Source organism: Monodelphis domestica, chromosome 7 (genome assembly GCF_027887165.1).
Source record: "Monodelphis domestica isolate mMonDom1 chromosome 7, mMonDom1.pri, whole genome shotgun sequence".
NCBI classification, from domain to species: domain Eukaryota; kingdom Metazoa; phylum Chordata; class Mammalia; order Didelphimorphia; family Didelphidae; genus Monodelphis; species Monodelphis domestica.
Genome location: NC_077233.1, coordinates 10,091,368 through 10,107,015, shown reverse-complemented (window position 1 = coordinate 10,107,015; position 15,648 = coordinate 10,091,368). Strand labels below are relative to the sequence as shown.

The 15,648-nt window shown below is 38.9% G+C and overlaps 1 protein-coding gene across 1 annotated transcript in view; it reads right to left on the bottom strand.

The window, feature by feature from the left end:
• The window catches only part of CACNA2D3 (calcium voltage-gated channel auxiliary subunit alpha2delta 3), a 1,058,263-nt gene that overhangs the window by 282,608 nt on the left and 760,007 nt on the right, over positions 1-15,648 (bottom strand). Inside the window, 1 exon segment of the mRNA XM_016424623.2 lies at positions 11,187-11,204. Within this exon segment, the coding sequence (XP_016280109.2) occupies positions 11,187-11,204 (18 nt within the window).

Here is a 15,648-nt window from a genome sequence, read left to right as displayed (position 1 = left end):
TATCAACATTACCTTTGTTGTGCTGTTTTTTACTTCCTTCTGACCTTAAACATATATTTTAAATGTTTCATTGACATATTTTTATATCTTTTTTTATATCACCACCCTTCTACTCTCCTCACATTTCCCTCTCCATAAAATTATAAATGGTATCCCTCTCTTGTAACAAATACAAAACCAACCAAAACAAATGTACATCTTCATGTCTGCAAGTACAGATCCTCCACTAAGAAAAAGAAGGAATATTTAAAGATGTTTGGCCATTGCAGTGAATGGTTTAGAGTTTTAAAGTTTTCCAAATTTCTTTTCCTTTACTTTTTTTTAATAGCTATTGTGTAAATCATTCTCCTGGTTCTGCTTATCTAACTTCATATCAGTTCATCTGAATCTACCCATATTTCTCTAAAAGTGTCATTTTCATCATTTCTTATGGTACAATACCTTTTCATTGTGTTCACATAACATAACATGTTCAGCCTTTCTTCAATTGATGGGCACTCCTTTAATTTCTGCTTCATGAAGATAATGAAAAAAGTAACCATAAATATTTTAATACTTATGGGTTCTTTTCCTCTGCTTCAATCTTTTTTTTGGGTATAAAACAGGATCCTTTAAGTCAAAGTTTAGTGACTTTGAGGGTACAGTTCCAAATTGCTTTCCAGAATAGATGAACCAATCGATAGCTCAATCAACAAAGCATTAACTTCTGTTTGTTCTCAAAGCTCTTTCAACAATTTTCATTTTCCTTTTTTTTTTATCATTGCCAAAATGATAATAAGGTGCATCTTTCTGACAATTAGTGATTTGGAGTATTTGTTCATTTGATTGTTGGTGGTTTGAATTTCTTTCCTTGAGGACTGCCTGCTTATATCTTCTGATCATTTAGCAACAGAGGGAATGGCTTTTCTCATTTAATTGCATCAATTTCCTCTACATCATAGATATTGGATTTTTATTCAAGATGTTTGCTGCAAGGATTTTTTTCCTCTCGTTTAATATTTCTGTTGTAATTCTAATTGCATTGCCATTATTTGAAAAAATAACTTGTTGATTTTACATAATCAAAATTATCTGTTTTCTCTCCGTAAACCTCCCAATTTCTTGATTGCTCAAGAACTCTTCCATCCATGCTTGTGGAAGGCATTGCCTTCATTCTTCTCCTTTTAGTTTTTAATATCACCTTTGATATCAAAGATATATTTTTGGAGTTAAATGTGGTATATGGCATGAGATGTTGGTCTAAAGGTCATTTGCCCCAGAATTCATCCTAATTCTCCCAACAATTTTTGATGAATAGTGTCATCTTAATCCAGTAGATTGTGTCTTTAAAGATACTGAATGTTATGCTACTAGGTTCAATTGCTTCTGTATATTGATAACCTAATTTATTTCATTGATCAACTTCTCTATTTTTTTAAATTAGGATTTTTTGGATACTACATTTTAATATAGCTTTAGATCACGTACTATGAGACTACTTTTCTCTTATAATTTTTGCCTTTTGTTTTCCCTTAAGATTCTAGAACTATTATTGTTCCTCCAAATAAGTTCTGTCATACTTATGTCTATACAGTAATACTTTGGTCATTTAAGACCATTTTATTATATTAGCCTGAACCTATCAGGCACAATTAATTCTTCTCTGCTTGTCTTGCTTTATTTCTATATTGTTTTCTACTTGGCATATAATTCCTGGGTACATATTTTGGACTCAGATATTTAATGTATTCTATAGAAATTTTCAATGTGATTTCCTTCCCTATTTCTGTTGGGATATTTTAGGTAATTTATAGAAAGCATGAAGACCTTATGAATTCATTTTATAATCTACTACTTTTACTGGTTATTTTATTTTATCAGTTTGAGTTGAATTCCTGGGGAAGATTGCATGAGTTGATGCAGTGTGGAAGGAAGAAAACAAGAAGAATAATTTATGCAATGGCTCCAAGAATTATAAGAGAAATGACTGAAAAAGACTTCAGAACTATAATCAATCAGATGAGAATTTCTTTGGATTGATACAGACCATTGTGGCAGTATAGAGAGATATAGGGAGCTGTCCTCCATCAGGAAGCCCTAGGTGTAGGTCCTACCGTTGATACACACTGACACATTCAGAAGAGACTAATGATGGAGTATATTTTAAAAAAAATTACTCCCCATCTATTTATAAAGAAGTGAAGAACTACAGGAGCAGAATGTGACAGACATTTTCAGACAAGGCCACCTTCTTTGATTTCTGTCTTGTTATGATTCAGATAAATTTGTTCCGTTGCTATTCTCTTGTGTATTCATTGTGGGACTGGTATTAAGTGGGAAAAGGTTGTTGGTCCTTGGATATACAGCTTGAGGTCCTACTTTCCCCTGCCAAAATGACAAATTGATCAGAAGTAACATGGAACCTGATCATATTCCTGAGACTAATACTAGATAGACATACTACCAGCCCAGAACCTTCTCACTCAGAGCAGAGAAGAGTGGCCATCACTCCCAACTTCTTGCTTCCCCATGCTGCAGAAATGAAACTCTCCCAGGGAGAACGGTGGGGAGAGAAGAGACTGGAGATGGGTATGCTTCTTCCCTTTAAATCACCCATCACAATAAGCCCCCTCACACACATAGGAAGCTCCTCTCCATAGATAGGACCCCACTTCCCTCCTAATTATCACTATAATAAAAAAAGAAAGGAAGACTCTAAGCTATAGTGTGGGTAGCAATCTGCATTAAGAGAGGGAATTTTTTTTTCTTTGCTGGGAGCTCCCAATACTTCTGAAATCACAGCCCCATCAAATACACAATTCAAATACAAGTCAACTCTAATCAGCATTCCTTTGTTATTTCTTTGACTGAGTAATATGGCTAAGATGGCCACAATCTGGATGCTGACAGTCCACACACTATAGAGCTAGGAGTAATTGGCACAAATTCCAAAGAAGAGAACAGAGGTTCTAGGTAAAAAAAAATTCTAACCACAAGAGCAGTCATGAAATCACATGTATTGTTTAGGGAGGGGGTTGGTTGCTGCTCCTTTCAGGTTTTCAAACACGGACTAGATGATGGACCATTTGTTGAGTTTGTCAGAGCAGGGATTTTTTTTTTTCATATATTAATTAGAAGTTCTCTCCAAATGTGAATTTCTTTAATGCTCTTCTAAAAACTCAGGGTATCGGTGGCTTCCCAACTCTAACTTACATGCCTTTGGAATCCATTCAACTCTGTAGTTCTGTGCCTGTAATGAAGGTGCCTCTGTTCTGGAGGATCAATCCTTCAAAGTCCACAGGTCCATCGTTACCAAAAAGGTGAGAAGAAGATCAAAGGTTCTTCCAAGAGGGACAGATAGAACTAAAGCCAGAGACTGGGTTAGGTCATTAGAGAATAGAGGAGGCAGTGCAGCTGAGCTTCCAGTTCAAAGTCAATAACAGGCAGTCAATCCTAGGTCCTCTGGCTCTGCTCCAAAGTCATCTATTAGAGACAGGCATGAAGGACATGGCACTTTCCACTCTGACCTTTCTATGGCAGTCTTCCTCAAGATCTTCAGGTTCTGTGGGGTTAGCCTGTGCCTATGCCTTCCAGGTCAACCAGATCCACTTAGCTTGAAGTTTCTGCACCTGTTCTACAGGGAGGCTCTCTATATGAGTTTATTGTGTAATGATGTATCAGATGTAGAAGCTTGAATGTAGAGCTGCCAGATGCCAGGGAGGCCATCAAGTCCAACCTTTGGATTTTACAGAGGAGAATCTGAGGCCCAGAGAGGTAGATTGATTAACACAAGGGTGACCAGGCTGAAAGTCAAAGGGTAGGCTTTAATTGCACATTATCTGTCAGCAAACCAAGTATTCTCTCTTTACTAAACTTTGAGGGAGCCCACAGGCAAAGGTCAAAGTTGGTTTTCATTACCAAGAGGAAAAAGTACTAGTCAAAGTTATTAATTATCCTGTTAGGCACACTTCCAAAATCAAGGATAATCATTTCTTTTTTTAAAATGTGAAAACTAGCAAAGCTCTATATGGGGCAATAGAAAGAACACTCTATTTGGGATCTCATTTCTAGTTCCAAGTCTGTTACTGACAACTTGTCTTAACTTGCTTTTTTTAAGACACAATTTCCTCATCTGTACAATAGGAGAGACTGGGAATCAGATAATCTCTTCGAGTCCCTTTCAACCTTAAATTCTATGATTATAAATCAATATCTATCTAAATTTCCACATCTTGTACATTTCACAATGATTTGGTTTGTTCATTGTCTCAGTATTGTACCCCACTTCCACAAAGGCTATCTGACTGTGCCTTAATCCTGTTCCTTCTACATCTCTGTAGAACTTCAACCTCCTTCAAGGCCATTTTTTTGTATATTTAGATAGCTTGATTTAAATAGGATGATAATTGCATACATTTTCATTTGATAAATTTGAAATTTTTTTTTCTTTTCTCTTTTGTCTTTTTCTCTTTTCTCTATTGTCTATCCTGAGTTAACACTAACTTAAGTACCCCTACTTAATACCTCACTAGAATTAAGACAGGATTAACTCTCCTTTTCCTACTTTTAAATTGATCAACAAAAGATTAAACACCCTATTTAGTACTAGATGAGAAGCTAGCAAGGTACTTAGAGAATTCACACCCTTAGAAATTCAATCAATTAGGAAACTGTGAACCTTTTTGATGAGAACTTAACTTTCAGAAGGTGAGAAGTCCATCCATAGACACTGCCCAGGACAGGGCAAGACAATTTGGAAACTGTGATTGGCCCTTATGAAGAGGGGAAGGGAAAATAAGTCACCATGAAAGCAAGCCCCAAACTCCTTCAGGGGAGATTGACTTTGAGAAGATAGTCTAAAGAGATTGTCTTCTGGAAATAGTCTTTGATAGTCTTTGAAGGAGTTCCACTGGAGACTTTGGCTTGGATCATGGGCTCAGAGCTTGGCTTCTACTTGAACTCGAAATCTTTGACTGCTTCATTGGGTGAGTGAAAGGCTGACCCCTTTCCTAGTTTCTGGAGAGACTAGCTTCCATCCTGGAGGAGGCTGTGTGGTTACTCGCTACCAGCTTTCCTGATTGAGAGCTAATTAATCTCTGCCAATTAAGCAGACCCAGAGCAAAACATTTAGGGTGATAGGATAGATGACTTCTCTATCCCCTCACATATATCTCCTTTATTATTTCCTCTCTATTTGTATATATTTGGAAATAAATTTCTGACTCAAGATACAATAAATACTGGTGACCATATAATTTCATATAATCATTGTCCAACTATTAATTTTAACTTTTATAGAGATTGGGTCCATAGACTACACCATACACCAAAGATGTTTATAACACACACACACACAAAAGTTTAAAACTTCTAGTATAGATAGAAGAAGAAACATTGTGAACATCAAAAAGGCATCCATCTATGGGCACCAAGACCTTGGACCTGGCCTTGAAAAAATGCTCAGCAAAAGTGTGAAATCCTCAAAGCAGGGCACATTTAGCCATTTCAAATTAGAAAAGGAGAAGATAAACAAGTCCCAAAGTAGGAGCAAATGTAAATATTTATCAGGGGGTTGTTTTGCCCTAGCATCCGTAGAGGCTATAATAGAATTGTAATGAAACCCTGAGATTACTAGACCTGTACTTCTGGGGAAATCACAGCTTTGCAAATTTTCCATTTTCTCCCCTCCATGACAGTTAATTCAACACTTCAAAGTGTAGCTGGTAAATGAGGCGAAGAGTGATAAATGATGCTAGGAGACTGCTGAAATCTGATCCTGGGAAGATAAAAGCCAGGCCAACTCTGCCTGGTACAGCAGAGACAGTAACAAAGAAAGAGAAAAGAACATGAAGAGGGCAAAAATTGGAGAAGGGGGAAAACACCTCCCAAAATATTTCAAAAGAAAGACATCTACCGCAAGGAAGGAGACAAGATCTTTTTTTGATGTGGAGAGGGAAAGAGACAAGAGAAAAATGAATAAAACATGCCATCCTGGAGGAAAAACAATAACAAAAAAAGGGAGGGGAGACTTTTCTCTTTCTGGGAGCAGGACTGATCCTTCCTGGGCTCTCCCTCCCATCAACAGAGCAGCCTTTCCCAACAGGAAAAAGACCACAAATCTCAAAGCTAGAGTGTTTGTTTGAGAAGGTAAATTAAGCTATTCCTAAGAGGAAATCGAGCACCTGGCCAGACAATTGAGCAGGGATCATTGTGCTGTGCTGGATAGCCCTGAATGCATTAATAACTCTTCAAGTTATGATAAGAGATGTGGGATTAAACACAGTTTTGAGGGGAAAAATATGGCTCCTATCTCCATATTTGCCAAGCTGACATTAATAAATAGAATGCCCCTGGAGTGCCCCTGTGAAGAAGGGAAAAGGAGAGTTTCAGCAAATAGTGACTGACACTTATATAGCTCTCTAAATTATACTGACTATTTGGCATATCCAATCCTATTTGAGGGGCTGTGAGGTCAGTGGATAGGGTCCAGACTTGGACTTGGATCCACCATGACTTAATTCCCACTGTTTGGACAAGTCACTTAAGGTCTCTAGGTCTCAATTTCCTTTTCTGTAATGTGAAGGTGGTGTGCCCAGTGGTCTTCCTGATATAAATCTCTGATCCTGTCTATGTTCATTACAGCTTGATGAGATAAGTGGTATGGGCTTTATTATCTTAGATCATAATGTGCCACTTTGTGGAGGAGAAAACTGAGGCTGAGAGCTTATATGGTTTCCCCACGATTATATATTGGATTAGAACTCAGGTCTTCCTGACTCTAGGACCAGTGATATGATACCCCACCACAGTGTAATAATTATAAATGAATATTTCTACCCAGATATATACATTTTATAAAGTTTATTGAAAGGGTAGACAATGTTCCTATAAGAAACCTGACCACGTGGTTCCTAGCCTGCCCGTCTCTTCCTCATTCCCCTTCACCTGCCTGCTCCCTCTCTTCTCCCTTCTGTCTTAATTCTTCCATGGTTCTCTCATGGTCCTCTCATTGGTCTCCCGATTCTGCCCCAAACCTTAACTTTTATTGACTTATTGAATGTACACCTATGCAACCCTGGCGCAACTGTGATATGTCAGGAATGTTTGATAGACAGGTAAAGTAACTGAGGATGAGAAGGGGATGAGCTTCATTGACACAACAGGAAGTTCACTTGTTCACCACCGACACATAAATTTTTGAATTCTCCAAAGAAGATAACAACCAAATTGAAGTTCTATCCTGATAGGGCAACTAAGTGGCTAAAATGTGGATTGAATGCCAGGCCTAAAGGCAGGAAAACTCTACTTTCTGAGTTCAAATCCAGCCTCAGACACTTACTGGCTGTGTGACCCTGGGTAAGTCACTTAACCCTATTTTCCTCAGTCCCTCATCAGTAAAATGAGCTGAAGAAATACATGGTAAATGACTTTAGTATCTTCACCAAGAAAACCCCAAATGGGATGACAGAGTGGATATGACTGAAATGATTGAACAACAACCCAGATCTGTGTCTGAGCAATGTAAGAGCAGTGGGACCCCTGTAACCTCCTTCTGACCAGTTGTCTAACCCTCTTCCTGGCCGTGGACTGAGAGCTTAGGTGCTGTGGCTATTTCCAAGACTTTCACTGATGTGCTGAATCAGGGTCTACCTTAGCTTGGCCCACATTAGACTGTTCTCCACTCTTACCCCGGTGACACAGACTTTTCCTGCTGACCTTTGAACTACTTGGGTTGGATTCACTCCATCCTTTTGTGGGCTTTTCTGTTCCAGAAATCATTGTGAGGTATTATTTTAAAGATGTTTGGAGAGGAATTTGGGAGACTTCAGTCAAGATCCTGCCTTATCTCCACCATCTTGGCTCCCAAGAAGTGCCATTTTCAAAGAATCACATACGTTCCTCACTTTACTTTTGAATTTGAGGGTAAACCATCCATTGTAGAAAGAGCTGCAGTTTCCACAAAGGTGCTCACCAAGGATTGCGTGTATATCTATGTATTACTACAGAAGAAAAACCAAAACGAATCTCAATCTATACTTTGTGATTCCATTCAAGATTCCAGAAGACCTTGCCAGAGATTCCTAGAAAGGAATCATGGCTACCACGGAAACATCTGGTTTTTACCTGCTTTGTGACCTCAAGGCACTACTTCAGCAAGGCATGAAAGGCAGGAGAAAAGGGGAAGAAGGGTCTTGGAACTTTGAAACCTATTTAGAACAGTTGGAAAGCCTCAAGCCAGCCTTTGGGACTTCTTCCAGTTATTCGGAGCACAAACTTAATTCATAAATAAGAGCTTTTAAATGGTGGCCTTGTACAAAGGGTAAATTTAAATGTTACATATCTAATGGTAGATCAGCCAACAGATTAAAATAAGCCTGTTTACAGAGACGGAGGGATGAGAAATATTTATAGAGAAAACCCTTTCAGATGATACACAGAGAGAGTCCAACCAAAACACAGTTACAAGTTCAGACACCATATGGCCAAGTGTCTGCTTTAATGACCTAATGTCTAAGTGAAGCCTCAAGATCCAGCTTCCCTGGATCCCTTCCCTTCACCCAAGGAGCAACAAAGCTTCTCAGTGCTCTTCACTACAAAGCAGTTCATGGGGAAATGGCATCTTTTATTCATGCCAAAATCATTACAAAGACTCATCTGCAAATCATGACCTTTGGAAGGCCTTTCTTTATTCAATGCTGAAGTCCCATCCAATGGCATTCTGTAAGTAAACTCCAGCTGAATTCAAGAAGCCAGACTCCATCCAGGACTCTAGAACACTCACAGAGAATGGACATAATTGAGTGTGCTTCCATGACCCAGGTACCATGTTCATTTCACTTTGAAAAACTTGAGTCCCTGCATATGGAAGGCAAGTGGAAGTTTAGATCAAGACAGAGGAGAGAGCACAGGAATTAGTTTCAGTGGCAAAGGACCCACAATTGGCCCTGTAGTCCAGCTTTGAGAATGCAAGAAATAGGGAGGAAAATGAAAGCCCTCTCTTCAGTGGACATCAGGAAGTTTTACTTTACTAGCACTTCGGAGCTGAGGCCATTTTTTGTTGTTATTAAAACATCTAAACCTGATCTTTTGATTTTGATTTTACTTGGGAAACCCACACAAAACACTTTAATTAAATTATACAGTTAACCATTCATTAATTTATGCAATTACTCATTTATTTATTTGACTTGAGCCTGTGTCTTCATCAGTATAGGGAGCTTTCAATGAGGAAACTCTTATCAGTTGAGAACAACAAAGACCCTGTAACTTAACACAGTATAATATTGCCCTCAGAATGCAGAGGTGAAGAAACTTTTAACGTGAATAGTTTAGTAAAACAGAATAATCAAACAGTGCTCATACCTGGGTCTATTTTAATCAAAGAACAAGTAATGGAATTTCAAGTTATTCCATGGAAACCCCAAACAGTTCCTGTTAGAATGGAAGGAAAGCAGTGGGTCCTAGGACCCTACCTAGTGTTTCCTGGTTCTAGCCTGGTGACGTGTGTCTCATTATTTACATGATTAGCTCATGTTCTATTGACGGAGCATCCCAGAATGTGGAAGAAAAGGATACGACATGAGTCAAGCACTGAAGAAGGGAGAGGAAAGTCCTTTGTTACTAACACTCTGAGTTTGCTCTGAAGTTTGTTTGAAAATCATTTTGCTGAGAGATCCCACCTCAGAATGAATGAGGAAGAAACCTTGATGAGACTTCTTCTCAATGTTCTTAGTTGTCCAGTAGAAAATGACCATCCAAATTACCCTTTTGTAGCACCTCTCTAGCTGAATGAAAGAAAATGCTGGTTTAAGCAATAAAGAAAAGTAACTTCTGCGAGGAATTTCGCCCTCCCCTCAGTCCTGAATTCTTAAATGCTATTTATCCTTCAGTAAATCAGTTGTGAGCCCAAGTTGAGGAAAGCTGCGCCAAATGTTCAATCTTTTTTTGTGATGACACTGGAGTAAAATCAAACATCCCAACCAGCCAGGTTACATGCTAATACATTTTTTGCCTTGTTGAAATATCCATAATAGACTTAGTAACTATGCAATGATTTCTAGGCCTCTGGTGGTCCATATGTTCTGAACAGACTGTTTGTTGTGGAGTAGTGCTCCTCGATCTCTCAATTAGAAGGAACAGATTCATCATCTCTCCTTTCCAAATTAGGAAGTTTGGGAGAGCTGCTGAAGTCTCAGGATGGCTCCCAGATTTAATTCTGGAAGCATACAGAATCTTCCTTTTAAGATTTATTCTCAATTCTGTTTGAAACCTATGTGAAAATCCCTTGCCCCAAAGCAGAGATCCTCTTGAATTTCTAGTCTTGGGGGGTTGATTGGTCACAGAGATGGAATGGCATATGCTTCAGGTCACGAAGCTGGTATGTGTCAAAGGCAGAACTCAAACCGTTGTCTTGCAGACTTCCAGCTCGAGCCTCCTCCCATTATACCATTCATGCTGCCTCCCGCCACAAGGCATGGATATCTCTCTCAGAAGTTTCAGTAATATTTCTGAATTATACAAGTATGTTGCAACAGGCATCAGATGATATGATCTCTTTGCCAAAACCAACACTATATCACAACATGCCACAGAGACACTGGCTACAGAACCACAGCAAGGCTAAAGCTGGATTGCATGACATTGTTTGGAACAAAGAACACAATTGATGGTACTTTCAAAGAGTTTTGACAGACAGAAAATGAGGACCAGTGAAAGGGTCTGGCCATTGGTGAAACGATTGCTCTTATTGGGAATATAGGCCAGAAAGTTGGGGACAAAAGTGGAAATAATTATTTTGCAATTACCCAAAATCAAGCTTGGTCTTTGGCTCATCTATACCAAATTTAACTCCATGGAGGGGGCTGATAACTATCCCTATCAGTGTCTGGGCAGCAATGGATTCCAGGGAATGCATAGAATCCTGAATTGGACTAGCTGGTTTCTGAGTTTAGGATTGGGGTGTGACCCCTGGCCATGATCTGAATAGGTTCCAAAGCTGCTTCTTCCTTTGGGACAACTGAATCAGCAGCACACAAAGGTCAGAGGCTCTCTCAACCATTATTGTTTGGACCCACAACCAGGTCACTGAGCTTGTCCCAACGGGACCATTTCACTGGTCAAGGATGGTGCCAAAGTCACAACACTGTGAAGACATGCGCGACTTGCAGTTTCTTGGAATGGTTAAGACTTGATTGAAAATAGTTTACCTTTTGTGCCTGGGGAAGCTGAAAAATAAAGGAAAAAAAAAGAAAAAAGAAGAAGAAAGCCATCATTACATAATAGATTCATTGGAAAGGTGAAAAAATGATTTCTCTATGATTTCCAGATTGTGCAATGAGATTTTTTTTAATCCCAGAAAAATAACAAAATTAAACCAAAGTCACTAAAGAAAAAGAAACCAAGTTATCAATCAATTCTATGTCACGTCCAAAGCACACTCTCACAGACAGTTTTGTTGTTGTTATTATTGTTGTTATGACAACACATTTGTTAAGTAAGGATGAGGATATGGCAAATAGCCTGGTGATCCAGAACACAGTGAGAAAACGATTAACTTTCCCAGTAGGACTCAAGTGCTGGTCTCAATATTGCAGTTTCATTTTCCTGAATACAGATTTAATATGTTTAAAAGATAGCTTTGTTTGTATGTCATAGCATCATCAAGCTACAGCTGGAAGCGACCCCCAGGGGCCATTTAGTCCAACTCCTTCATTTTAAAATTAAGGAAACAGAGACTCAAGGAAGATTCCATTTTCCCAACCATGAACTGCATGGACTGATTTGGATAGCCTTGAAAGTTTCTTCTGATTGTTAACCTATGAGTGTAAATATGATGGTACTGGGAGTACTAGAAGTTCTGATCAGGCTGTACCCTTTCATGGAAATAAGACATCAAGAGCTGAGAAGGTAGTGTTTAGAGAGCCCATTATCACAAGAAGAAATGGAAAGTTGCACAGTTAGTAACGGGAAGGAAGATGATGCAGGGAAGTCAATGAAAAAGGTAAGAACTCTTCTCGAAGCATACATTCATTTCTCCTGATATTTCTGATCACTGACATAGATCTGTATTCTCTACTGGGATGTCAACAGTTTGATTATTATTACATCACATTATATCCCAGCCAGCTAAATTTAACGAATATTTTTGGCACCATGGCTCTGCACCAAGCACTGGTCTGAGCACTGGAGACACAGACAAAAACCAAAACACTCCCTGCCCTCAAAGAGCTTCCATTCTCCAGGTGGCCAACGGCTACTAGCTAACACTTTGGGGTTCAGCTTTTCTGAGACCTAGCTGTGGTGGGGGGAGTTGTATAGCTTAAAGAGAAATAAAAATCACTTTGGGGTTAATAAGTAAATATAGGTGATAGACTTTGAACACCATACAATACATGACAACTTATTGATCACACTTTTAGGGAAACTGGATGAGTCATTTTCATTTGAAAGAATGGATTTTGCAAATGGATGCAGAATTCCCAGATAATCAATGCAGGTTGGCATATTTCTCTGACATTATCATAGAGACTTGCCTAGAGCACAAACAGTTATGTTATTTACCCAGGGTCACACATTGTCAGAAGCAGGACTTGGCACACAAGTCTTTCTCTAGGTCTGAGACCAACTCTCTAGTCACTAACACCAGCCTACTTCTCAGAGATACCTTTAGGATCCACTAATGTATATGGAGGCAGGTAGGTGACATAGTGGATAGAATACATGGCCTGGAGTCCAGAAGGCCTGAGGTCAAATCCAGTCTCAGATGCATACTAGCTGAGAGACCCTGGGCAATTCACTTAACCCTGTTTGTCTCCGTTTACTCATCTGTAAAATGAGATGGAAAAGGAAATGGCAAACCATTGTAGCATCTTTACCAAGACAATCCCCAATGGGGTCCCAAAGAGTCAGACAAGACTGAATGACAACATTTATACGATGCTTATAAGAATAAAAAACATTTCTCCTGCCTGATCTCATTTGATTTTGCACATATTTAGAAGGTAGTTGTGTTTTGACGCTAAACCTAGGAGGGATCACAGAAGCCATTTACTCCAACTTTCATATTTTAGTGATAAAGAAATAGACCAAGACCTCAAACAGGCTATAATTTAACTATCAGCTCACTTTTTCTAGTATCTTCAAAAATTAAATAAAATCAAACACAACACCAGTCAGTGGAGAATCATGAAAATATATTTAAAAGGAAGCATTGCCCATTATTTGGGGAATAGCTAAGTAAATCGTGGGATATAAACGTCATGGAATTGACTCTACTGTAAGAAAAAAAATGAATCTGATGAATATAAAGAAACAGGGAAAGTCTTTGTGAATGGACACAGAACCAGCAGAGCCTGGAAAACAACAGACACCAAGACTACAGCAACGCAAGTACAAAAGAACCACCAAAAAACAACTGAACACCAAAGTCCCAGCATTTACAAAGACCAAACTTGGTCCCATCCAGAGATGAGATAAAAAAGACAATTCCCTTTACTCATTTGTAGAGGTGGCCGTCCCTGGATCCAGAGTCAAGAACTTCGGGCATAATGCCAGATGACATATATGTGTATCTGTACACTATATATATATATGTGTGTGTGTATCTGTACACTATATATATACATATATATATATATGTATATATATATATATGTATGCATTGAGGACATTTACTTCCCACTTTGAATATATATATGTACATATATATATATTGTGTCTATAACGTATCATTAGATGTTTAAAAATTCTCTCTCTTCTATCTTCTATCTCTAAAAAAATCTGTGTTATACAGAATGACTCTCTAGAAAAGGGATATAGGTTAAATCTGGTAAATGTAAAAACAAGACAGCATTAAATGTATTTAAAAAGAATGCAGGTAGCTTCATCCACCTGCTCTTGCTTTTATACTCCTTATGTTTCTCCTCATCACCTTGCCTATCCATTTTTACACTGTAGGACATTCCTTCTCCTATTTAGCCCAAGCTACCTTGAATACCTATTATTGGGAAATGTCCTTAGCTTATTTCTACAGTTATTCATCTGATAGATTGAACGATAGTAAACCAATAAGGTCTTTCCAATCCCAGAGGCCTTTGCTGTGTTTGAAGTGGGAAGTAGATGTCCTCAAGAAGGAATTTCCCCAGAGTTTGGGCAGGGAATGTTACCGGGGCGGGTGCTTCTGGCCTTTCCTTTGTGTTTGTAGTCATTTGAAAGCACCCTACACTAATACACTTCTTGATCTTTCCCAAGACTCCACAGACCAATTGATTTGAGATTCCATCCCTATGGATTTTCCCTCCGGCTTTAGAGACTGTATGTGACATATCTGCCTTTCCATGTCCTTCTTTAAAACACTGGGAGCATAAGGGAGGGAAGAGAGACAAAGACGTGCTGCCAAATAAGAATGAACTCTTTTAAAAGGCTAGATTTAGAAATATTAAATATCCTTTAACACAATGAAAAAGAAACCTGGTGAACCAAACATTCCAGGATGATAGATGGATGTTTCTTTAAGAACGTTTTTATGTTAAATGTAGCTTATAGAAAATGAATTGCAAAGGTTGCCATGGGAATTACCAGCATTTGATGAACTGTAAAGTAAATAGCAAAGTGAAGGGCTCCTTAAACTGCTGGGCTGCAGAACAGAGCCGACCCTGGCTTCTCTGAACACTCAGTTCCACCTTTGTGTCTGGAAATGTAGACTTGGGGTAGCAGAGTAAATTTTGACACACCCTGTAAAGTATATGGGGAGGAAAAACAGGGACCTAAATGAGAGACTACATGTTCCTGGGGTTGTCCATTATGTAAGAGCTGTTCACTGACACCACTTACAGCCAAGCCAGTAAGAATCACATTGGACCACTAAGAAAGGTTTCACAATTCCAAGTTGCCAATTTCAATTAGAACATATGGCACTCTGGGCATTTCTGTTCAGGATGGAGTGAGTCACCCACATTTGCCCATCACTGAAGATCAGTTTATCTTAAAAAAATATCTGCCTGTTAATGGACTGCAAGGTCCCTTTGAGTCGATAGGGTAACAAGAAATCTAATGGAATCATAGTTTGGATAAAGAAAGTGGCAGCAGCCAGAAATATTTAGATGAGAGCTCTGCCAGATTTAGCCCTGGTCAAGCTATATCTATCAATTGATCAATCAATCAATCAACCAATTAATTAACATTTATTAAGTACCCACTCTGTACCAGGTGCTGTGCTAAGCATTAGAGCAGCATTTAAGGTCATCAGGCAAGGCTGGGTAGTGACTTCCTGGCTATGGGCAAGTCATGCTGCTTTGGGTGTAGTTTTGGTTAGATGATCCCTGAGAGGTGGGAGAGGCTTCTATCTCTGAGATTTTGAGATTTGGGGGATTCCCAGGTGCAGACTCTGCAATGTATGGATAATTTTTAGGGTAGTGACCTAAACTAAATTAATTATTGTTCACCAGAGGATATCCCATATAAAATACCCAAGTCAGCTGGAAATTTATGATGATTTTAATTAATATAGAGGAAAGAAATTAAGGAGAAGGGAGAGGAAAAAGGTGTAGGATTTCTCCCGCCTGGCCTGAGCCAGGGGGAAGATTAGAGGCTTTTAAGAGGATAGTGTTGGAAGGTAAAGGAGAAAGGAATCAGCCTAAAACTACATGAGGGCTCAGCTAAGATGCCTGA